The 25,129-nt window shown below is 38.0% G+C and overlaps 3 protein-coding genes across 4 annotated transcripts in view; all 3 read right to left on the minus strand.

Moving 5' to 3' along the window:
- Positions 1–3,909, minus strand: part of LOC111344903 (1-phosphatidylinositol 4,5-bisphosphate phosphodiesterase eta-2) — a 28,828-nt gene extending 24,919 nt beyond the window's left edge. For both annotated transcript variants that reach the window (XM_088729828.1, XM_088729827.1), the window contains exons 1-3: positions 3,701–3,909; positions 3,311–3,457; positions 504–704 (exon numbers count right to left, since the gene is read on the minus strand). In XM_088729828.1, coding sequence (XP_088585954.1) covers positions 504–704; positions 3,311–3,457; positions 3,701–3,836 — 484 coding nt within the window. In that variant the 5' untranslated portion in view covers positions 3,837–3,909. The remainder of the gene's footprint in view (positions 1–503; positions 705–3,310; positions 3,458–3,700) is intronic.
- Positions 3,910–5,709: 1,800 nt separating this feature from the next.
- Positions 5,710–24,462, minus strand: LOC111344899 (uncharacterized). The gene is made up of 16 exons (XM_088731501.1): positions 24,307–24,462; positions 23,718–23,846; positions 22,682–23,019; positions 20,123–20,223; positions 18,246–18,502; positions 17,493–17,607; positions 17,243–17,365; positions 16,813–16,935; positions 16,028–16,150; positions 15,598–15,720; positions 15,086–15,208; positions 14,460–14,582; positions 14,072–14,194; positions 13,487–13,609; positions 7,799–7,921; positions 5,710–7,698 (listed from the first exon to the last, which is right to left on the minus strand). The coding sequence occupies exons 1-16, from the start codon at positions 24,460–24,462 to the stop codon at positions 7,034–7,036; spliced, it is 2,868 nt and encodes a 955-aa protein (XP_088587627.1). The 3' UTR covers positions 5,710–7,033.
- LOC148725467 (uncharacterized) lies at positions 8,004–13,254 on the minus strand. Its single transcript, XM_088730270.1, has 3 exons — positions 12,966–13,254; positions 8,466–8,722; positions 8,004–8,165 (listed from the first exon to the last, which is right to left on the minus strand). The coding sequence occupies exons 1-3, from the start codon at positions 13,252–13,254 to the stop codon at positions 8,004–8,006; spliced, it is 708 nt and encodes a 235-aa protein (XP_088586396.1).
- Positions 24,463–25,129: the final 667 nt, after the last annotated feature.

Consider the following 25,129-nt stretch of genomic DNA (forward strand, 5'->3'; position numbering starts at 1 on the left):
AAAGTTTTGAAAATGATACAATAAACCTATCAGCTAAAGAAACAAAAAGGACTGGTTTGGGGGCCAGAACCTGCTATCCTATCCGTTAAATTTTGACTTTGAAACATGGTTTCGGGCCCGTTAAGTTACTAGGACTTTCGAGAAACGGGCCCCTGGTTTTGTCCACACCCGGAACCTGGCCACACGCGCGCGACGTCGCAGAGTTATGACTTTATGTGTAATTTTTTTAACCTCTTAAAGTTGGTTCAAAGAGACCTCTGAGAGAAAGTGAAAAGACAAGAGACTCGTGTCTCAGGACTACCAAGTTAGTGAACAGGATTTGAAATTGAAACGCACGAAGCGAGTTTTTGTCTTCTGAATTTCGAAGCTAAAAATGTGCTCGGGATCGTAATTGTTTTTAACCTTCTGATACCTCCCTTCGCACAGATTGCTAATAAACCATTTTATTCGTAATGAAATACCTAAAATTGGCATCTTGTATGCGTCCAATGAGTATACCGTACCTGATCTTTTAGCCAACAAGTAACGTAGACCCACTGTCCAATGCAAAAATTCTTCTTGAGTCTGGAATACCAAGTCAAGCGTCGAAAAGTTGTCCCCATGGATAACAGAAAAGCATCTATTTTCTGTGTAAACTTCTGGGCACTGAGTGAAGGCATCCGTTGTGGAATCTTCGCGAACTTCCTTCACAGACGCTAATGGAACTGATAGAGAGGCAAATAGTATGTACATGTTTAGATCTATTATCCTTGGAAAACTCTTTTGACAGTGACGGCTAAACGGTTAAAAAACGTCACATTTTAGAACCTTGCATCCAAAATTATCTCCCCTCCCCCAATTGATCTACAATGTTGTTAACAGTACCGGAAAACAGACCGGAAACGTTTAAAAACCTGACAAAAGCTGCAGCTATTTTCAATTATAATTCAAGAAGGGGAGAGGGGGGGGGGGGGGAAGGAAGAGAAAAGCTTAGAAGGCTTTAATAAGAATAGTTTTACAATAGATAAGTCACATCTTTTGTGAAATATTGTTGTCAACAACTTGTGACCGGGATTATAGATAAGTTGGCGACATTCAAACACAAAGGTACTGCATTTGAGTGGAAAAGTCGAGAAGAGAGAAACAAGTTGGACTACGAATATTCCCTCCTTTTCGGCAAAGCCAGTCGCACGAGAAAAAAAATAAGCAGTTAAAAAGTAAATGTTAGCGCGTCGCGGGTTGCTCTTGGATTGACGCCAAAGCCTTTGAAGTTACAGCCTATGTTGAATCATCGTATCTTAAAACGGCTCAATATAAGTTTTCCTTTGGAGATTGAGTAGATTGGATCCCCTGAGGGTCATCGGTCCCAGAGAAGAAATAAAAACAATAAAAACAAAGGAAAAAACGCGATCGACGACGAACATGGAACTCTCGAGTGTTGTTGCAACGTCAGCGCCTTAACTAAGCAGAAATAAAATGTCTTTTGCGATAGGCGAGCAAAAAGTGAACTATTACTCTTTTTGCGATTCCAAGAGATTGTGGAATATTTGCCTCGAATGCCTCTTAGCTTAACTAGACAATAAGTCCAATTTACAGACGGGCTAAAAGTTTATTAGCACGCAAAGCAATCACATTAATCGAGGCTTTTGTTTGCTTTAGACATAACATTTAGAATACCTATTTACCTGAGTGTCATCTCGCGAACACATGTTAGGCATTTTAATTTAGTAGCGCTTAAGTGCGTAAAGGGTCCAACTAGGGTAGAGAATCAGATATCATGCAAGCAAACATCAGTCTCAAATTGCTAAATCATAACTTTAGCTTGAGATCAAAACCAGGGAGTATGAAACAGTAATGGTATATTAATGACGATGAATAAATGAATGAACGTTCTGGCAGCCTGTTGAGAGAAAGAGTGCTCGTAGCAACTATGAGTCGTTAACAAAAAGCGGTCGGAAAGCCTCTGTTACCAAAGCCTCTGAGGAATTATCACTGATTAACGGTTGAACAGAAAATTTCATCCAAGAAAACAAATGTTTATAATTTACTTTTGAATTTATTTAAATAAGCTCAATAATTTAGAGTTATTCGTATGATAGTATTTTTCATCGGGAATGGTGTTTCTAGCCTCATTGGGAATAGAAGTTATACTGTTATACTATCAATTCAGCCGGTGGCGTATGGATATCTGTGAAATACCAGTACTTGTTGTATATAAATGAACATGAAAATCATTTTTGTTGAGTGGATATCTTGCCGGGATCCTCTGGGCATATTACTCAGACTAATAACTTCGTCACTAACAGCTCTGTAGTCAGTAACGTTTACACCGCCCCTTATGAATAAGGTTGATTGCAACGAATTTACATCCATCGCATGCCTTTAGCGCACCTTGAAGTCTGGTTTTGAATGTGTTAGTGAGTGCGACATAATTAATATTGCTAAACACAAAATCCAGTTTATTCTATCATGTGTCTATTTCGAGGGGTTTTCGAATCAGGGGCAGATAATAGTATCACCCCGTATGAATCCTCCCGAACGCGTAATAATCACAACAAATTTGAGATTAATCTCTTTCGATAAATGCATAAAATTCGAATGGAGAAAATGATGGTATTTTATTGTACATTTCCCTTCGGATAAGGACAAAGGGTACAATGTACGTGCCTATCCTTCATCAATTATTGATCAAAAGTGGCTAAGTCTTTTCTACATTTATGGAAATTGTAATTAAATCAAGCAGGCCATGCTCTGCTTCTTAGAATGCTTATTCCATATATATGCAGACTCAACTGTGAAGACTGCAGTTCTTCTCTTTTTAAAATTATTGTTTTTTTTCTCAAATCCATTTGAGCGGTAACTATTCTATTCCAAACAATTAATGAGGATGCAAAATATTTCTTCTTCGTTTCTTAATTGCTTGTCTATACGCGTAAATACCTTTCTGTCTAGATTTTAAGTATTTCTTCAAGGAGATGGGTAGTTTAATACTTTCTATCATTTATTTTTTTCAAAAACGTTTCTTTAAGGAAAGCATAGTTACGAGAGTATATAAAAGTAAGTGTCAGGGTATGGCATCTTATGCAAAATCCTTACCTCATCTCTTAGCATGTATCACCACAAAAGGAAAAGGATAATTTTCCTCTAACAATTCAAAGCAGGACTAAATGAAAATCCCTTCACAAGCATGCTTGAGTACTCGGGTTTTTGGCTTTTATCTTAATATGTAAAAGTTAAGAGAAAGACAAAAATTCAGACTCTCGTTTGTGACATTTGTTTCTTGTAGCATGTATTTTAGTTAAATCGACGTTAAATCGAAACTTTGACTTACTTTTCGCACGATCTCCTCTTTTGGAAGGTGCCCAACAGATGTTTAAAGATTGTTGATCGAGGAAGAACTTTCGTGGATATTTCTTAGATGAACTTCGTAATTTTATGACCATTGCTCCCTTTTGCATAACATCGATGGACTCTCCGACTATAAACAAAACATACGATATCGATTTTGGCCATTTTCCTCATAGTGTTTATGGCAATAGCTGGCTTACTCATGTAATTTAGGCGTCAGAGAGCCGCGGTCTTATCAAATAAATCAGTAAATAGATGTGATTTTAAAGCTCTACATGCTTATTTTTACATTAGCTTAACACAAAATGTTGGTAAACAAGTTCATGCAAACATGATCAGAACAACAAGAGAGGCAATCGAAATAAGCACTTACTGTTGGCAAATTTATGGTTTTCGGCACATTTTGCTGCCCTGCGGTGTTGAAATGTTTTCCATCTATGAACAGACGTTTTGGCGATTCTTGCCTCGTGGCTGTGTGATTCGGTTTTTTGCGTGGTAACACTTTTCATTTTCTTATTTCCAGGGTTTCTTAAACACCGTTTGCTCGCATTTCGGAGAAGGCACCCAAGGAGAATATGATAAAAGTGACATTAGTAACAGGTGATTAGGCACCGTGAACACTTTGCATTATTAATTCGAGAGACGACAAAGCTCCACCTGATTGGTTGACAGGCTAAATGTGACCGGTGTGATGTAACAACAAACGTATTGCTATAGGGAAGCCATATTTACTACATTACTTGTGGTTTAATTATGGTTTTTTTAATTTTCACCGCAGGAAAACATATCTATATTGCTACAATTTTTTTAAAAAGCACAGGAAGCGTCGAAGGCTAGTCATATGAAAATTTTACATTAATGCATTTAGTTAGGAAGTTGACGAGTATCCATCAAGTGAACTTTTTTCCTCTTCAAGCTTACTCTACGCTTTCTCCGTTAGTGAAGAACATTACGCATCATTTTTTCCTCGTCATGATACAATTGTGCCCTAAGGAAGTGCAGTCGTTAACGTTTGCGTGCTGAAATCCCTATGTAATCTCTTTGCTCTAATTGGAGGCGAAGATAACCTGTAGTCTAACACTGGCCCGGGCATTCTTACTAAATAGTGCATGAGTGAGTGGGTAAAAACGGAAAACCTTTCGAACGCCAACTTATTGGTCAGTTCATTTAATAAACAGTACAAATTTATGACGAGATGTGAAATTTCGGTTTCCCTTCCTTCGGCAATCTATCTTAAGAGTCAAGATACATGTAATACTAATGATCACAAATAAATGATTATCAAGAGACAAAAAAATAAAAACAATTTGCACAACATATCTTTACATTCCTCGTCAATATGACTTTGCTATTACGAGTTTTCCTTTTAAGATCAAATTAATAAAGGGATGAAATAAAAGTATAGAAAAGACATAACAATTATACTTGACTACAAAGAAATGCTCAAAAATGAATATTTCTTTGGAAAAGTCTATCGAATGCAAGAAATTTAAACTCAAATGTTATTGCATGCATCTCAGGACAAAAAGTTAAAGGAAATTTTGAACTTAGACATTATTGCATGCATTTCGGCACAACTGTTAAAAAAGAGAATTACATTAGAAGAAACCGCTTCATAATTGTTTACCAAACGATAACTCGTATTTTAGCGACAGAGAAGCAGTTCAAATTAATGATAGAAGAAGGGACCAAATTGTCATGAAATAGCATTTAAGTGTGTGATTCAGATAATAACTCCCAACTATCGACTATGTACAGGACTGGACTGGACTGGACTGGACTAGACGGGTTGAAAGGTCCACGTTAAAGTGCTAGCTGGGGCATTGTGACTTAGTCTTGGCCAAGACATTACAGTCTCACAGTGTCTACCTTCACCTACGAGCGTAAATGAGCATCTAATAACTGTCAAGGAAACTTGAAGAATTGCAAGGGGATTAATTACAACTGAAGAGTTTTAATGCTCTTCGTTACGTCGGTTATGGGAATCGGCGATAAGCTGTGGTAGTAGTAGAGAGAGTAAGCTTCTGAGGAAGGTGTGGTGCTGTGTCAGTTGGTAGTATAACAAATAAGGTTGGTTTTATCAACTGGGTCGATATTGTTAACTGGCCACAGTAATGAGTTTCTAAATTGAGATTGCGAGCGTTAGCCCTTTGTCAGAGCTAATGCACTGACGCGATGTGGTGGTAATACCTACGTGGCTCAAAAGTGTTAACCTAAATATAACAACAGCACAACAACAATGACAAGCCTAAGGGTTTTAAACGATACCAGCTCCTAAAAATAAGAATATGTCCGTTTTCGTTTGTGAGTACTGGAAAATGTTAACGGTAGCTAGACAATTATGATAGATTTTTAAATAATTATCATAGATAAACGAGAACGTGATTAAAAATTGGGATCTTTATAATGAAACGTTCTTCACTTCTTTGCATATAATTATATTTCTAATGACATTATGTCAACATTATAAAACAGTTCCCTTACACTATGTAACTCATAACACACTGCATTGCATCATTGACAATACTTATCACACATTAAAATACTGACCATTTTGGACTCACAAATTGGTAATGGTAGTTAACTAATTTACAACTCTTATTCCTGATTACTTTTGAACATCGAGGCCCTTGAGGAGCTTTTCGTTACTGGTAACTTATTATGTCTTGAAACCGGCTCATCATCGAATAGCTGTGTGTGATATGCTGTACAAGTGCAAACTCATGATTTTTTTGTTTAATCGCGGTAATTTCAGGTTGTTTCATGCTTAATTTTATCTATATGAGCAGCCACCTCAAATTATTTGACTTTGCTATCTCTTTTCCTAAGTGAATCTGGTCTTAAAAACGCTTACAAAAGATTGGGTGGTATTACTTTGGCAACGGTGTCAATATTTTTTGTAACAATCAATGATATATGATTTGCTAATGACTCACATTCACACTTTGATATTCCAAATACAATAGTGCTATTGCTAAAATTATTTGACTTAACCTTGAAATCGCCAAGTTATTTACACCCGGTCCGATGTTCATGGGAAACTGAAGCACGAAGAAACAGTTTCCTTAAATATGAGTGAACATGATCGTATAATTATGCATTGCTCCGTAATTATTAAACTGAGATTTTATTCCAATCCCTTTTGTTATGGCTGGAATGATTCAATTTTTTTTATGTGTTAGACTACTTCATCTTGCTTCAGATACAGGTACTTTTGAGTGTAAAGTTTGAACGTTTCATCGACAGAGATAAACGCTATTATATGAATAAGAGTACAACTGCATGAGGGCTTGTTCGTTTGAAAGTAGAATTAAATACTAGTCTCAGACGGTCGGGGTGCTATTTTTGTACATCATGCAGTAGTGATTATAATAATAGTTATTATCATTTAAATAGTAATAGCAATGATGATGATGATGATGATTTGAAGAAGAGAGAGGATAAAAGGAAGAAACTTGTCTTACATGGATGCTGATCAAAAGAGAAAAATAAATCAAATAGAAAACGTAGAAGATCCTATTTGAGATCATAGACTATATAGGACTTTATGTGGTCTTTGCTTGCTTTAAGTCTTTGCAACAAACAGAGAGTCCCAGGTCCTCTTTGGGGGAGAGGTGTCTTGTACTGCTGGCTGAGTTTTTTTCTTTTGGAACACTTTCAGGTGTAAGCGTAAAGTAGATGATGGAAAAAGCCTTTATTTCGCGAATCATCGAATGTAAATATTTCCGTAGGGGTTTTGCATATTCTTCAATCCTCTGTCAGAGTTTTGCCCACAGGGGTCATGTGTTAGCCAGTTATATCTTGTGCAACCATCAAAGTAATAATAAAAAGAGTCAGCGAAAAAACATGGTCCACAATAGGCGCCAAAATATCGTAAAAAAACTGTGGGTGGCGCCCCATCTGGACAATGCTGAGTGATACTCTTGATGATCTTGCAATTTACGGACCCATGCGACCAGTTAGCTAAATTTCCTTTCCCAGGTGAGCAAATGATCCAATTGTTAATGTTGCTTTTGACCAAAATTTCCTCTCCAAAAGTTTTCCATTTGGAAAATTCGAAAGCATTGAAGTCCGTTTCACTCAAGGGTGGGTTAGTAGATATAGCAACGTCTACGCGACTTGAATAGATGACTGGCCAATTGGGACGGGGTGTGATTGCATTAGAACCTCCTTTAAAGTTTGAGTAATTAGTAAAGGTGTAACTCCAAACTAATGTCCAGTTTCCTCCATCAGTTTCCATCTCGCAGTAAGCTTTGAACGAGTTGTCTTTGGACCCACCATCAACATCGAGCCAGTAAACACCACTTGGAAGGTAAAATGAAGATAGAGACTTGCAAGAGGGAACAGCAAGTTCCTTCGTTGAGCCAAAAGCTGAGGGTGAAATCATGTAAGTGCAGTGAGTTATAGATATTAGATCAGCTTGCTTTATGAATACAAGTGTAACGATATTTGTGGCCTGGCCCTCACTTACCTAGACATGTTTTACCATCACCAGTATATCCAGATTTGCAAGTGCAATGAAATGATCCCATATTATTTGAACAATCAGTGTTCAGAGAACAGTTGTGAGTAGCCATTGCACATTCGTCAACGTCTTATAAAGATAAATAAGAACAATTAAATTAAATTTTTCAACAACATTTTTTTCTTTGTGATGTCACGTATAACAAAAGTAATCAAAAGCGAAAGCAACCAAAATGCATGTGTATGCTGATCGTCTTACCTAATTTACAAGTTTCCTCACAGTAACCCTCAGGACAAATGCATCGGTATCCATGAGTCCCAAATCCTGCTTGACACGTCGAATTACTTTCACATGGGTTGCTTTGGCAAGCATTCTAAAAGTCAACACGGAATACATATCTGCAATAGCACCTGACTATTCTAGATTGTATATGCTATTCCAGATTATGGGGTGTCATTTGATGAAGCTAAATATTTGGAAGCAGCTTCGTTTAACGTCAACATCTAACATCGTTCTGTAAAAATTGTTGAAAAATGCTACTACAAACACTGACACAGTAGTGAATGGTGATAGGCGGATACCTACGATGGATTCATATATGTTCCATGCTACGTTTAAGATTTACAACATCAGTGAGGTACCACACGTTTCTTAAGACTTTTACATTACTTACAGCTGTGATTAGACTGTAGGTAAAATCTTCCTTTGCCTTTAAGTCATTGGCAGGGACTTGCAAGTGGGTCTTGTCGCTCAGTTCACAGAGTAGGTTTCCATCCGCTGATGGGCCATAATTATAGGACACACAATTTGGGTCCTGGTAGCATTTCAATTCACAGATGTCTCTATCAAATACCTGTTCAACTCGTATGATATGGTTCGTTAGAGCCACATTTTGTTTTTGTCCTCTGAATTGAATCATACGACACCCACCTAAAAGGAAAAATCTTTATTTAGTCAACTGAAAAGCCAATAACTGCTGTGGTTTGCGTGGTATTTTGGTTAGACTATAAGTTCCTTCTTACACAGTAGTATCCTATCATTGCAACGGAAAAGTTATTATGCCTTTCAAATCCACGAGCTGGTCAGGGTCCGTCTGATTACTAATGCATTTAAAATCAACCTTTTTGCGATGTTATGTCAATAACATCGGTTTCAGACCCTAGCAACCGTCAACCAGATGACTGTCTTCGAAGGGAGTTAGATAACTACTCAAGATAAACTGCCGAGAAGTTCAAGAGTTAATTACCAAATAAAATGTTAATGGTTTCTAGGAATAATTGTATTTAACTCAGATAAAGCTAGATTAGATCCATTTACGTGCTTGTTGAGTGCATGTCAAACATTTGTTTGTTAGCGGTGAGGCTGCCTTGCTGTAATTTCTTTGGAATCCTTTCAGAGTCCAAGCCTCAACTAAGATATATTCGACTACAATCGACGCAGATAAATACCCACAATTTACATGCCTGCAATCTTTCTTGAATTGTTAATTGAAGTTAATATTCTTCTGTGAGGCTCACAATGGGGGAAGAATCATCATGGTGCAAACATGACTTCAATTCCTCAAATGACAAAAAGGTTGTCATCGTTTTTCAGCAGGATAGATGAGTTTCGCGAATGAAGCAAAATCGACTTTCTTTCTTTCACTCGTTTTGTTTTTAATTAAAGAAAGCGGGGGGCGAGCTCCATTCCATGTGTGGATGTGAAGTGAACGTTAATTCCGTTAGGATTGAACACAACGAGAGGAAAATCAAGGTGCTGCAAAAAAATTAGGAAATCTACCCTTAAAGGGTAGAACTCTCATATGTAAGGGCTTGTTCTTGAATTCTTCTTTCGTTTTCCCTTTTTTTTTTGTATTGCACCTTATACCTCTGCAGCTTAAAAGTTTCAGGAAAAGAAAATTAGTAACCGACTCATCACTCTGGGTGTCGAGAATGATTTAAAAGTAAACACGTTCACAAAAATGCGAAGAAGGACAGATGCTTTTTTGTGTGCTTTCACAACATCACCAGCGTTGAATATCAGTCCAAGCTTAATATGCTTGCACGTCACAACGTCTGATCACGACAACAACAACATTTTTATTTAAACACGATTAAAATTGCAGAGGAATTGATGTGGTCGTGTGTTTAAAAAGTTAAGAAGTACTATTTACACGTAAATAAAAAAAAACTTAAAAACTTATTTTAAAAATAAATTATATACATATAATATATATATAAATATATTTACCAAGCTGTTTACGTGAAATTTTACGTTAAGCGTGTTTTGAACAGGCTTCTGCTTGAGATTGAACGTCTATGATATTCGAGAGAATTCCATAGAGATATGGCTTTTTAACAAGTGGACTTGCGAAGATGACATTGATGAGCGGAACTTTGTGGAAAACTTACCTCCATGCACTAAATAAAGAAAGATGATCCACACAGGTTTTAGGAAAATATTTTTCAAATAGAGAATTGTGACATTTCTACCATTGCAGCCCATTTTCACCCTACGAGGAAAACGAACTTGCCATTGATGATTGACCTCCAACTGACTGTTAATCACCTAAAGGTTCGTCCAGTACATGTGCGTGAGAAATGATTATCATAATTAACGAAGAAATTTCGGAACAATAAAGAAAAAAATAACAAAAAGAACTGCCGGAGGCATGGCAAGGTTAATAAACTCGTGTCGGTGTCAAGAAGAGCATAAAGTATTATCTCGGCGAGTTGTACGGATTAGCATCTTTTTGCACTTGCCGTTTGCAATTAGTTATCCCAGTAGGGTGGTGCTAACAATTTTGAACAATCCAATGGAACAGAAAAAATAGCAAACAAAGTTTCGAAAAGGGAAATAAAGTTAAATATAAAGAGGAAAACAGGTCGGAGTTATTATTTGTATTCTGAGATTTGCTGGCAGCTTTCTTCAATCGCTCGCAAAGCCTCGCTCGTTCGTTTTGTGAAAAACAAACGTGGCGTAAACATCGTACGGCTGCACTTTCCAAGAAGAAATCTATATGTAACAGTTTATCATATATATCGAGAAAGATTTTCGTTATAGACGTTGTTTTAGTGATGCTCTTGGAAATCTTACAAATGAACTCATCTTCACTCTTGGGAACTCTATTTATGATACCACTATTGCGAAAATCACTTTCATTAACCATTTTATCACATGCCGGGAAAAATTACATGGCTGAGATGAGGGTATTTGTGTTATTAAGGCATGACTACTGGATCCCGAATTTTGGAATTTTGGAATTTATTGAATTATTTTTGAACAGCGTGCGAAATATATCGTCAACTCAAAAACTAATTTCGTCGCTTGAAAGAAATACATGCTCATTGTGTTTCGAAACGAGTGTATTTACTTTCTTTTCATTTTGAGCTCAAAAAAGTCTATATCAATCGGGATAGAACGGAAAAACAATCTTAAAGGTTTTGAAACCTTGCAGCTAAAATCGACGGGAACTTTCAGCCGAAGCGAAACTGCACGGGTTATTTTATGAATGCACGGCCATGCGGCACATAGGGATTTCAGTTTATCATGGTGACTCCCAAGGAAAGAAAACGTAGGACCGTACGCAAGATACGTTGTAATAACCCTTATTTCCCTCTGGTCCATGCAATTACACATGCAAATGGCATAACCATTTAAAGACCTCTGACAACCCAGAAGACTATTTCTCCGCAGAAGGGCATGCTGTAGAAGGCAGAGCACCTACTAAATTTAAAATGAGTTCTTTTTGTAAAAGTTGTTACATAAATTCACAGCAGTATCTTTGCTTGGTATTTATTGTTATTATTGTGCCCTCCTAAAAGAGCTTTAAGTTTTACTCCTTATCAGTAAAAGTTTCAGCTTCATAAGCGTGTGCAATCAATCAAATTTTATAAGTTCTTAACAATGGAAGTACCGGTTACATAGAAATAGCGATTTCTGAAAAATTTTTAGACTTTAGGACTTTGTAAACAATACTTGCTTAACAAGAGCTTCTACTATAAAACCGTGCTGTTTTATTGCAGATGCTATAGAGGAATGAAACAATCCTGTAAGCAGTATTGCATTTATTTAAGTAAATGTTTAACAAACCTGTTGCAAAAGTGTTCAGTTCAAATTTTAATCGCGTTTGAGTGTTTTAGTGTCATGTATGTTAGACTATCTTCTCTCCCCACTGGGTCTAGTAATACTTTTGATATTTCAATCTTAGCGCTTCATCTAAAAATGTTTCTGATATCGATGCTGATAAAAAAAAAAAAAAAAAAGAAAGGAAAAAAGCTCGAATAATCATGATTGTAACTAAGGTCTTCAAAGTCAATTGCAAATTGTGCTAGTTTTGTATGCCTGCTTCTCGCACTTTTAAGACGCCGCAGTCCGAGGTACTATGGGTTTGAGAGGTTCTTTAAAAACTTGTAAACGTAAAGTACACGATTTAAAAAGCCTTTTTCTCAAGAAAGGTAACCAAATGAAAGCTTAGAGTTTGTTACTAGAGGATTGTTCGAGCCCTTCCCCTACTTCCTCTGCCCCTTCTCCTCTCCCTCAAAAAATAAGAAAAAACCGACACTCACAATCACACACAAAGTCATCCTAATTACAAAATGGGAGCATAAGATATGCCCGCACAGGCAGTTACCGTACGAAAACTTTTTATCTACCATAGAGGCCCTATTCTTTGATTTATAATTTTCCAAACATTTTCAAAATGTTCTTTCCAGGTGAAATTTGAGGACACTATTATCTGTAGCTAAATACTTAAAATGACCAATGCCCTCAAGTTTTGCGAAACCCGAGACAGGTGTGGACATGGCGACAGTTTGGGATCGCTGCCGATAGGCATGCTATAAGATAAGCTATATAAAGACTCTACATAGCTTAGCTCCGAGTTATTCCTGACAGACGATCATTTAGGGAATTCTGATTATCTCCTATGTTAGCCGAGTAGTGGAGAGTCATCGGATAAAAACATTTCCGTGTGGATTTTGTATATTCTTCAATTCGTTCGCCGAGAGTGACCCACAGGGATCATGCGCTGGAAAATCATATCCCGTGCAACCATCAAAATAATAATAGTGTTTATTACCACCCTTTATTTTATAGGCTGGTCCGCAATCATAATAGCGGCCGAAATAAGCGGGTGCTTCGCCATTTGAACATTGTACAGTGATACTTTTGGCAATCCTACATTTACAGTTACCATAGTCCCATTGCGGCAGACTTCCTTTTCCTGAGCAAATAATCCAATTGTTGATGTTGCTTTTGATTAGTACTTCTTTTCCCAAAATTGTCCATTTGGAGAATTCAATCGCATTGAAGTCCGTTTCATTCAAGGGTGGGGTATTAGATGTTGGAACATCGACTCTATCGGGATGTTTGACATCCCAAGTAGGTCGGGGTGTGACTGCGTTAGAGGTCGTTGAAAAGCTTCCATAGTTAGTGAAGGTGTAACTCCAAACCAGCGTCCAGTCTCCTCCATCGGTTTCCATTTCGCAGTAAGCTTTGAACGCGTTATCATGGGACCCACCATCGATGTCGAGCCAATAAACACCACTGGAAAGGTTGAATGAGGACAAAGACTTGCAAGAAGAAAAAGGCACTTCCTTAGTTGAGCCAAAAGCTGGAAGTCAAAACACGCAATTTTAGCGGATAATGAACATATGAATGAAGCTTTTTATAAATATAAGCTATTAAAACACGTGTAGTCTGTCTCACGCCTACCATGGCATATTTTACCATCGCCGCTATATCCATAATTACAAGTGCACTGATATGATCCGATGTCATTGGAACAGTCGGCATAGGTCGAGCAGCGATGAGTGGCTGTTGCACATTCGTCCAAATCTTAGAGAAATTAAAAATATTAACATACACGTGGTTAATTATGGGTAGTTTAAAAAGAAATGAACATTTTTCATGTAATCAAATTGTGTGCCCTTCAAAGCTTTTCTTGGACCTTTTTTCTGTCTACCAGACTGCCCTTCTATATGTTTTTTTTTTGTCAGTTTTTTTGTACACGTCTTTCTCGCAGTCAATTCCAGGATCAAACCATCTATCCGAATATCACTTTGCCAACTGATTTGCTTCTCTTATTGCTCATTTGATTTGGCAGTCCGTTATTGGGGTGGAGACGTTAATTTCCCACACACGAGATTACTGTGTGATGGATGTCCTCCCCTGGGGTGGGATTGGTGGGATATAGGGCGCACTTAATTTGGAGCCTCGCTCTGTTGTGCGACCCTCACCACACTCTGGTGAAAGTGATTAAATGGCTTAAATGGAAGAACTACACTTCACTTTCATTACCTTGACATGATTTACCATCACCAGTATATCCAGATTTGCAGGTGCATTGAAACGATCCCATAATGTTTGAACAATCGGCGTTGGAAGGACAGTCGTGAGTGTTCATTGTGCATTCGTCATCATCTTATGGAGATCAAAAAATAATAATTCAGTTGAAGTTAAATCAGTTAAGATACGATCGAGAAGAACTCTAACAATCTGATTTGGCGTACCTTTTGCAGATTCTTTCAGCCCATTCTGTTTGCATGTGTGTCTGTTTGCCTGGCTGATCTGTCTGTCTCTCCGTTAATGTCACAATCAATTAGTCTGTCGACATATTTTTCGACCGGTCGGCTTGTGTTACTTTATTTTTACATTAGTCGGAGCAAAAGAAGCAGAATGCACTTACCTTCACATGCTTTACCATCACCAGTATATCCAGATTTACACGTGCACTGAAATGATCCCACATCATTTAAACAATTGGCGTTAGGAGAACATTCGTGAGAAGCCATGGTGCACTCGTCAACATCTTACAGGGATCGAAAAAAACTTCATTGAAAAAACAATTCTCAGAATCGGACTTTATGTCCTGTTGGTAGCTGCTTTCAGTCCTTTTTTCTTCCTGTCTGCCTGTCTGGTTTTTATTCTTCCTGTTCCTTTTAACACACATATAATATATAGATTTAGCCAATCCTAAAAGCGGAGCTCGCATTTCTTTTCCCACACGTCTCAAGGGCACAACGCCTTGCCCCGGCCAGGACTAAAACCCGGGTCGTCCGACTCGGAGCCCGGTGCACTGACCACTGTACTACTGGACAAAGCCGTGGCGTTGCCGTGCCCGCGGTGCAGTTGACCGCGCATGCTAAAAGTAGCATCTTGTACGGACGCCCGTACGGTCATAAGTCCAATTTTTTTCGGCTTGATGGGTTACTAATACCATTTTATAGCTGTCATTCCGTCTGTCTGTCTCTTTGTCCCTTTCAAGATCATGATCAGTCGGTTGCCTGAGTGGAAGAACTAGGTTGCACTTACCGGCACATGTTTTACCATCACCCGTATATCCAGTTTTACAAGCACACTGGAATGATCCCACAGAATTTGAACAATTGGCGTAAGAAGAACAGTCGAGGGAAGCCATCGTGCATTCGTCGACATCTTTAGGAGATGAAAAAGAAAACCTCAATTGAGGATAAATAATTAACTAAATCAAAGATATAAAAACAAATCTTATGATTGATTTGCTACGCTCTTTCAACACTTTTCTGTGTCTGTATGTTTTTCTTTCTGTCTATGTAATCCACATTCATCTGTCCATCCGTTTGTCTGTCTCACCATTACCAATTTCACAACCATCACTCTTTCAGGATATTCGTCAAGTGCACCGTTGTTAATTCGGCTATCTGTTAATTTTCATGGGGGTAAGAAATGCACTGCACTTACTTTGGCATATTTCACCATCACCAGTATATCCAGGCTTACAGGTGCAGTGGAATGATGCCACCACATTTGAACAATTGGCATTAGAAGAGATGCACTGCACTTACCTTGGCATGTTTCACCATCACCAGTATATCCAGGCTTACAGGTGCAGTGGAATGATCCCATCACATTTGAACAATTGGCGTTAGAAGAACAGTTGTGAGTACCAATTGTGCATTCGTCAACATCTTGATTACAGAGATCGAAGAATAAGTCAGTTGAAGATAAATGAACAAAGATACAAAAAAAGAAATCGTTATAATCAGAACCTTATTTTTTCCTTTGTTTTGGGTTTTTACAGCGCTTTCTATCTGCCTTAACAAACATTCATCTGTCCATCCGTCTAGCCACCTTTCTCACTGTGAATTCTTCTCCCATCGACCAGTCAGTCTGTTTGTATGTTAATTCTTAAAATGGACTGCTTGTCTTGCTGTTCATTCGACTCGGCTAACGGCGGGCCCACTTGTTTAAGCGGTAAAAATAGACTGCATTTACCTTGACATGTTCTACCATCACCAGTGTACCCAGATTTGCACAAGCACTGGAAAGATCCCAGAGAATTTGAACACTCGGCGTCAGAGGAGCAATCGTGAGTGGCAGTCGTACATTCGTCAACATCTTAAAGATAAGTCAATTAACAATATAAAAAAACTCAAAGCATCTGCTTTGTTTTCCTTTTTAGTAGCTTCTTGAGCCCTTCTGCGTCCCTCCTCGTTTGTCCCTTTTAATGTTCGTCTTTATGCACATTTATCTGTTCATTCCTATTTCTGTCTCCTTGTCAGTTTCAACAGTAAGATTGCCTTGACCGCCTAACCGCCTAACCGCCTCCAGGTTAGCTCAATGGATAGAGCGCTGGACTGTTGTGCGAGAGGTCGAGGGTTCGAGCCCCGGCCGGGCCAACACTCAGGGTCTTAAAATAATTGAGAAGAATTTGCTACCTTTCTATAACATCAAGAAATGGTTAGATATTCTAGTCTTCTCGGATAGGGACGAATAGATGGAGGTCCCGTCTCCTGCAGGGTTGGGGTAGGAGACGTTAATCTCCCACGCACGAGATTACTGTGTGATGGGTGTCCTCCCCTGGGGTGGGATGGGTGGGATATTGGGCGCACTTAATTTGGAGCCTAGCTCTGTTGTGTGACCCTCACCACACTCTAGTGAAAGTGATTAAATAAATAATATAGTGCCTGATTATTCATCAACCGATATTTTTGTCTTACTATTTATTTGACTCAGCTATCGGCCCATTTGTTTGGGTGGAAGAATAAGACTGCACCTACCTTCACATGCATTACCATCACCAGTGTATCCAGATTTACAAGTGCACTGAAGAGATCCCACACCATTTGAGCAATCGGCGTCAGATGAACAGCCATGGGTGGCAATCGTGCATTCATCAAAATCTTACATAGATGAAAAGAAATTAACGGTGAGCCGACAACAATATAACAAAAACCTAAACTTATCTGATTTGGTGTCCTGTTGACGCCTTTTTAAAGCTCTGCCGTTAGTCTATCAGCCTGTGTTTACCTACTGTTACTCTTCAAGTGTCTGTCATTAACCACATTCCCTTCATCTGTCCGTCCGAATATCTGCCTCGCTGTCAGCCCTTAATAATTGAGTTTGACCGCTTGTCTTACTCATTCAGTCTGTTTATTTGACTCGGCCATCAGTCCATTTGTCTGAGCAGAAATATACCACTGCACTTACCTTCACATGTATAACCATCTCCGGTATAACCAGATTTACACGTACACTGAAATGGTTCCATGGCATTTGAGCAATCGGCGTTAGGAGAACAGTTGTGAGTGTTCATTATGCATTCGTCAACTTCTACAGCGATAAAACAGTAAAGCAATTGACTTTGAAAAATGTTTTATAGAGGACGCCTGTGTGTCAGGCATAAAGAAAAGAGCGTAAAAAGAGCACCAAAACTGCATGTGTATGCGGACCATGTCACCTGAATTACAATTTTCCCCACATTTAACCTCTGGAAAAATGCATTGGTATCCATGGTCTCCAAATCCTGCTTGACATGTCAAGCTGTTCGCACAAGGGTTGCTCTGACAAGCGTTCTAAAGGTTGACATGAAATAAATCACTTGATTTTACTTAAATAGCCCCTAACCATTCTCAAATACCTGGCGTGAGATCTGGTTGGTTTATGGTTGATAGCCTTAATCCTTAATGATCATGAACATCTTGTTAACCAAGATATCGAATAATGATATAGGTAAAGGTAAAGTCTACTTACGAGCCATGTGGCTCATCGGGCCGGTGCTTAACTCCGGTTTCCGTAGCATGAAGCGGCTCGGAGTAATTCTACCCCCCTCTGGATGGGATGCTAGTCCATCACAGGGTTACCCCCAGCATATTAGCCGATACCCATTTATTCCCCTGGGTGAAGAGAGGCACTGTGAGAGTAAAGTGTCTTGCCTAAGAACACAACACAATGTTCCCGGCCGGGGCTCGAACCCGGACCACTCGATCCGGAGTCGAGCGAACCAACCATGAGGCCACCGCGCCTCGACGAATAATGATATAATGGCCGGTTATTGGGTATTGTTAGTAGATGCCTATAATGACACATCTGCTTGGGTCAGGTGGTGATGGGAGGCAGTCAACGATGGAATAAAAAATAGTAGCTGTATACTTTTCCGTGCCACCCAAGCTCTACAGCATTAATTGGTGGATGTCAGACTTAGCATACTTACATCAGTGATGGGACTGTAGATATATTCATCTTTCACCAGTAGGTCGTCGGAAGGGACTTGCAAATGGGTCTTGTTGCTCAGTTCACAGACAAAGTTTCCTTCTCCTGATGGACCATAGTTGTAAGACACACAATTTGGCTCCTGGTAACATTTCAACTCGCAAATATCTCTGTCCAACACTTGTTCACTTTGGATGATGTGGTTTGCTAGAGCCACATTTTTTTTTTGTTCCCTGAACTGAATTATGCGACATCCATCTAGAAAAGACGAAAGCCACTAAGTTACTACAGCGCCTTCAGGTTGGAATAAGACATCATTACAAATGGTTTGAAAATTGGGGACTATCATCGGATATTCCCTGTTATAATGTGGCCTAGGAAGTCCTGAGGTAAACTCGAGCAACCTTATTGGTTCTTACTTGGTCCGTAATTTGCCATAAGTTCCGTCTCCACGGAAACGATCATAAGTAGTGCATTTTTTGTCGAAAAAGTCAGCGAATTCACTGTATTTAGTCTTGTAACATGTCTAAATGAAAAAAGCCAACAAAACATTTTGAAGGATTATTAGGAAAAGTTTCCTTTGGGCTGTTTTTGAGAATACAGGGAAAAGTTGACCAAATGTTTGCGAATTAAGTGATAGTCGAGAGAAAATTACCAAAAAAATTTAATACATTATTACCCCATAAAATATTTATGGTTTCTGGAATGTTTGTTTCGAGCGCAGATTTATATATATGTATAACTAACTGCAGACAGTACTGTTTCGGACTTCTTGATCTCATATATATATATATATATATATATATCTGTGTGTGCCTGCGTGTGTGAACAGCTATATGGGTCTGTAAGGTCCTTGTGAAAAACTTGTCGGTCAGCAAGGATATTGCGCACTGGTGCAATTTTCATAGATCGTTCCCTGATCCAGACCACCCGCCATTCAGGACCCAGATTTAGCAACTCGGGAAATGTTAGTTCCAAGATTTCAAAGGGAAACTAATGAAAAAAGCGCGACATGACGCCTTGATGACATCCTGTTAGTCAAATTAAAGAGGGTTTACTTTTAGAGATACAAGTCTCGCTTGTGTGACTATCACAGGATCTATAGAAGTTATTTAGAGAACCTTACTTTTTATTAATGTTCCTTTCGAAACCAGCAATTGGCCAAATGCTGAACGTTGTCTTCCGAGAGAACTTAAGTTAGTTTTTTTTTTTTTTTCATTTAATCTAACACTCCTTTCGTTTTAAACTAAGCATGCGGGAAGACATACTATGCTGCAGTGAGAGATACAAGGGTGAAATACCTAAGTTATTAAAGACAGTTCATGTTCTTCAGCAGGATACTTTGATCTCTTTCTTCCCTCGATTTCAATTAAAAATAGTTGAGTGTAAACAATATTCTGGTTATGATCATGAAGAAGCTCTTAATTCAAGCAGGGATGAGCATGAAAAAAACAAAAGGAGTACCAAATTTTGCGGCGAAATTTAAACAAAAAACTGAGATGCAAATCGTCTATATTCCGTTTTCACAGCTGGTTTTTTGTTTTCGTTTGGAACACAAATATAGCAGGAAGAGAGACATAAAACTATTGGGTTGACGGACTTTTCACAAATGCAGCAGTCAAAAGAATAAATCATAATTCCATCGGGAGATAAAACTCGTTATGACTCTACAGTCAAAAATATGATCTAAAGGAAACCAGTAAGAAATAAAAATGTCCATTTTAAGGAAGAGAGATACAAAAGTCTTGGGCTGACGATCTTTCTTTGCTAATAGCCGTTTTACTTGCCTTGGTTTTTGTTTTCCTATTTAAAATTTTTTAATGACATTGCTTTCAGTTTAAAACGCCAAGTCGTAAATACTTTGTCGGAACCACTCACCTCCATTTATAAAGAAAGAGACAGTGAACCACGCAGCACAAAGGAGAGTGGATTTCAAACGATAAATTGCATTATGGCTTCCATTACAGTCCATCTTTTCACTGCAAAGGAAAAGAACTTGTTATCCTAAATACATTCACCTCGGGATATGATTACTGACAGTTCTGTTATTGGTTATCTGCAGGTGTAACGATTTATCACACGACAATAACAGAAACGGGACGTGTCGTTGACTAATAAGCTTCAACTGACGTATTGGCCAGCTGAGGATAAAAATCCCGTTAAAGTTATCTCTGTAGGAAATCATTGTAACAACCAAATGACGGAGTTTTACAACATTCTAGAAGAAATTCCGTGGAAATGATTTGTTAAGAGTCTTTAGAATAGGGAAGTATGTTTTCCTTGTCATTTTAATGAATTTCACCAAACCTCTTTTTGGTTAAATTTTCTAGGGTTGGTTGAAAGAATTATGAAAATTCAAATGCAAAACAAATATAGAATAAACAAATAACGCAAAAATGTAGAAACATAAAGGGATATCATAAGCATGATTCTACTTGTTTGAGGGCCAGAATAACAAAGACAGATAAGAAACACATACATACAGCAAATACCATTAATTTCGCTGAAAATTCTGCATTCCAATTTTATTGAGTAGGGAGAAAAAGAAAAAACAGAAGAAGTCACTAAATAAACCTCAGCAAACACTATTGGGGAAAAATTTAATTACAAAGTTGTAATTAAATCTTAGCATATTAATCATTTAGGAATTCTTTCAGTTTCCTGTGATATTATAGTTTTCGTTGTTGTTTAAATGCGCGCATCAAATATTTTCAGTGAGCTACGATAAAGTGTAGCATTAAAATTTTTTTTTTCTCTTTTGCACGGTTTCATTATACTCCTTTGGCAAATGACATAGGTAAAATGAATGACTAATTTACAAAAGTAAGTGTTGAGAGTTTGCAAAACGGCACCATGACAGCAAAAACAAACAAACAAAACAAACGAACAGCGATGCCAACTATATACAAATTAATAATTTATCTTTCAATTACTTCAGATTTTCGTGATATTAGCCGTGCTTTCAACACTGAACTACCACAAAAGGTGAAAAAAAGAAACATTATCGTCTTGAAATTAAATGTTTCTGCTTTGAATAACGCTCTTCCATATGCAAAGCTATAGCCGTAACCCCTAACAGCACATAGAAAAAAAGTCGCTGAAAAGTTTTCTGTAAGAAAGTTTCCAAAACATCCCTTCATTCCACCACAAGGGAAAAGAGCGCGGACTTGGTAGATTAACGTGAACTACCCCGGGAATAATCAGAAATAACACAATGACATGATCAATCACAGTTGAAAATCATCAGCGAATGCTTGAAAATAAGAAAACAACTACCATTCCAGTTCCATGTAAGCGCAATAGCGTTTTTCTGTAATTTTCCACAGAAAACAATTTTTTTAAACGCCATTGAGTAGCATAGTCTAAAATCTGAATCCGCTTTGTGACTTTGCCGTAACATGTCCCGTCAATGCTGTGGGCAGAATAGAGAAAACTGATACATCTCAACTGAAATGGAAACGTTGAACGAATTTATCAAACTAAAGAAAAAGACGCTTGCAGATAGTAGTAGTAGTAGTAGTAGTAGAAACTTTATTAAAGTGTCAAAAACCGTCTAGCCAGGGAACAAATCCCCTACTAATTTGGGGACACCAATTAGGGGAGAATATACAAACTAAATACAGTAGTAGATAAAATATCTATAGTTAACTTATTAAGAGATTTATAGTAAAAACACACAGAAGTCAAAATGAACAAAGGCTACAGCCTGCGCAGCCATCATCTAAAAGTTCACTTATATTGAGTTGGCGTATCTTGCTTTTAAACGACGTTAGGGTTGTGACGTCCCTGATACTCTTGGGTAGTTTTGTCCATAGCTTAGGCCCTAAATATCTAATAGAGTGCTTGCCATAGGTGACTGTCTCATACCTAGGTATAGAGAAATCTGCTTGCCGCAGATTGTAATTACTATTTGGTTTTTTAAAGATGTTACTTATATATGCAGGGCACAGTTTATGCCTTACTTTATACATAAGTATGCACAGATCCTGTAAGCGACTATTTAGTAGTGTTGGCAGATCTGCCTTCTCTAATAGTTGTTCATAACTAGAATTATTATCCTTGAAAACCGCTCTAAGTCCTCTTTCTTGTAGTCTTTCAAGCTTTCGAGTGTCACTCGCTTTACAAAAATGCCACACTAGGTGACAGTACGTGAGGAATGGTAATATCGCGCTTTTGAATAATATTAACTTAGATTTCATAGGAATTAAATTACGTAGTCTCATTAAAACACCAATTCTCTGGCTGGCTTTTTTACAAATAGAGATTACATGCTCAGAGAAATTTAGCTTAGAATCCAACACTACTCCTAGAAGTATGATATTATCTTTAGTTTCAATCACAACATCATTCACGCAAATATTGCTGTCATTTTGAGTGGAGCCCAAGTTCAAAACTTGGTACTTTTTGAGGTTTCCCGCCAATAAGTTAGAATTGTACCACGTTGTTGCTAAGTTGGCACTGTCCTTTAACTGGGATGTCACAGCTGCCTGGTCTGCTCCTGCGTGGTAAATTTGATGGTCGTCGGCATACATAGACAAGTTCGCTGTTAGGCAGTAGGATAGGTCATTCTGGAAAACATTCCATAACAACGGGCCAAGCGCGGAACCCTGAGGACAGCCACGACTCACGAATCGGCTCGAACTAACATGACAGCCGATCTTTACTTGATATTTCCGTTCATTTAAGTAGCTGTTTAAAAGTTGAATAACGCTTTCCTGAAAACCGTACGCTTCAAGCTTGTTCAGAAGTAGTGGTGGATGTAACGAGTCAAATGCCTTTGACATGCAGATTTAGTTTCAACATTCAGAGTCAGACAAAACCAGCTAACTGTTAACATAAAGTGATGTTAAAACGAACAATTTGCTTACTGAATCAGACGTTGTTATGGGCTTAGCGTGAAACAAAGAACATAAGCAATAATTTGAACACGAAGGTTTGTACAAACAAAAGTGCCTCTTCACTAGGCTTTGCTAGGGTTGGGGTGCAGTGAGGATGAATCGCACAGCCTCCAACTTAAATAATGTTTAGGCAAGGTTGAATTTCAAATTTAAAACTTTGAGATCATGCGCAAGGCTACCTGTTGTCTAAACTGTTATCAGCCATGACAATCGAGGAAGAAAAGTGTTTATCAAACGTTACGATTTCTCTGCTTGTCAGTTCATTTTTTACTTGTTTCACAGTATGTTTATATACCCGAGAGGTCGTTAATTCGGAGAAAAAGTACTTAGCAAATAATAGGTTATAAGCTGTAATTTGGGCACATTCGATCATGTAACACCATCATGTCATATGTTTTTGTTGATGTTATTGTTTTTCAACATCAAGTATTATCGGTAATCAGTTTCAATATCAACACCTAAAGAGTTAATGTTTTGCATTGGTCTTACTCTTGATGTAAACTGAAGCCTCAAAAAAACCATAATACCAGAGACATAAAACTAATTGATTAACTAAAGTTCACCCCAAGATATACCTTGATCACAGCTAGCTCCTCCTTCAAATCCTTCCTGAAAAATACATCGATATCCCTTATTAGTGAACCCAGCTTGACATAATGCGTGACTTGGACATGGGCTGTGGAAAAAGAAAAAGTAATCAAAGGCTTCAGGAAACATTTGAAATAGTTAAACTTATTAAAACATAATATTTGTGTGGGAGCCAAAGTGAAAGTTTTCACGGACTTAACCGAACGATGATTCGGATGTACCTATGAAATAAACACAAACAGTAAGCCATGCAACTGAGAAACCAGTGTATGGGCTTGTAATCATCAACAACCGGTGCGCATGCTCTGTCATTAAAGAGACAGACATGGAGGGTGGGGAAGGTATTTGAAGATGCTTCCACCTCCAAAACGAGCAATGAAGGAATAACTGAATATACATAAATTGTTGAAGTGGTTTTCACACTTGAAACTTTATAGGTAAAAAATGAAATTTAATTGCAAACCACCCGTCATGTTTTCCTGCCTTTAAGGCAGGTTACTGTTGCATGAATATATTTGATTTTTGTTTAGGACTCTCGATCCTAACATACTGTTAAAATCAAGTTTTGTTTCTTACCAAGATGTGTTGGTAGATGTAGTCTCCCATTTGTACAAAATCGCTGCTGGAGACTTGCAGGCGGTTGCGATTACTGAGCTCGCATGTTGGTGTATTACTGCACAATGGACCATAGTTGTAGGACACACAATTCGGTTCAAGAAAGCAGAGCGACATACACTGTGACTTTCTCGCACGCTGATATTTCTCATCACATGATCTTTCAAAATCTTATCCTTAGCGTCAAGCTCGAACTGAAGGATTCGGCAATCCGGTTGGAGATAGGTATTGAAAAATATATCATAACACTCTCTGAATTGAATCCCATGAGATGCAATTACAACTGAATTATTCCATCAAAAAACTGTTTGAAAAGTGAGACATCTTTTATCAATCAACATATTTAGAGAAATATGATAATCGGAATAATTTATTTCTTTGTTTGCAGTGAAGATTAGATAGAAATAAACCATTTAGAATAGATATAAGGATAATCTGCTTGAAGGTCGTATTATGGGTTCTATTACCAAGTAGATTAGTTACACAGCTTAAGGGGTTAAGGCTCTTAGGAACTAAAACCCTTTCAAGTTGAAAAATTTCCTTAATACACTTCACAAAGTCGGTGATAAGTTCCTCTAGTTTATCAGAGTGAACGTCTCAGCTTCTGTAATAGCAAGTCAGCAAATTTAGTGTTTAGGCCTGTTATGGCTGCTGAAGCCCGTGACCGACCTTAGCTGCTAAACGCTAAATAATTTCTTCATTCCATATCTATCTTTAACCTCGGTCACCTTTTTGAAAAGTTGTTTTGACCAAAAAAAGAAAATCGGAGCCAGACTTTAAATCT

The sequence above is a fragment of the Stylophora pistillata genome, chromosome 8 (assembly GCF_964205215.1).
Source record: "Stylophora pistillata chromosome 8, jaStyPist1.2, whole genome shotgun sequence".
Taxonomy (NCBI): domain Eukaryota; kingdom Metazoa; phylum Cnidaria; class Anthozoa; order Scleractinia; family Pocilloporidae; genus Stylophora; species Stylophora pistillata.

Excerpts from the sequence above, each read along its gene's own strand:
- LOC148725467 (XM_088730270.1), bottom strand. The coding sequence starts at position 13,254 with ATGGAAACCGATGGAGGAGACTGGACGCTGGTTTGGAGTTACACCTTC. Across the intron at positions 8,723-12,965 it reads TCTGCCGCAATGGGACTATG|GTGGGTGTCGTATGATTCAA; the intron begins GTAACTGTAAAT and ends TTTTCCTTTTAG. Across the intron at positions 8,166-8,465 it reads CCTACAGTCTAATCACAGCT|AATGCTTGCCAAAGCAACCC; the intron begins GTAAGTAATGTA and ends GTTGACTTTTAG.
- LOC111344899 (XM_088731501.1), bottom strand. The coding sequence starts at position 24,462 with ATGTCGCTCTGCTTTCTTGAACCGAATTGTGTGTCCTACAACTATGGT. Across the intron at positions 17,366-17,492 it reads TGGGGAAAATTGTAATTCAG|AAGTTGACGAATGCATAATG; the intron begins GTGACATGGTCC and ends TTATCGCTGTAG. Across the intron at positions 14,195-14,459 it reads TGATGGTAAAGCATGTGAAG|ATGATGACGAATGCACAATG; the intron begins GTAAGTGCATTC and ends GATCTCCATAAG.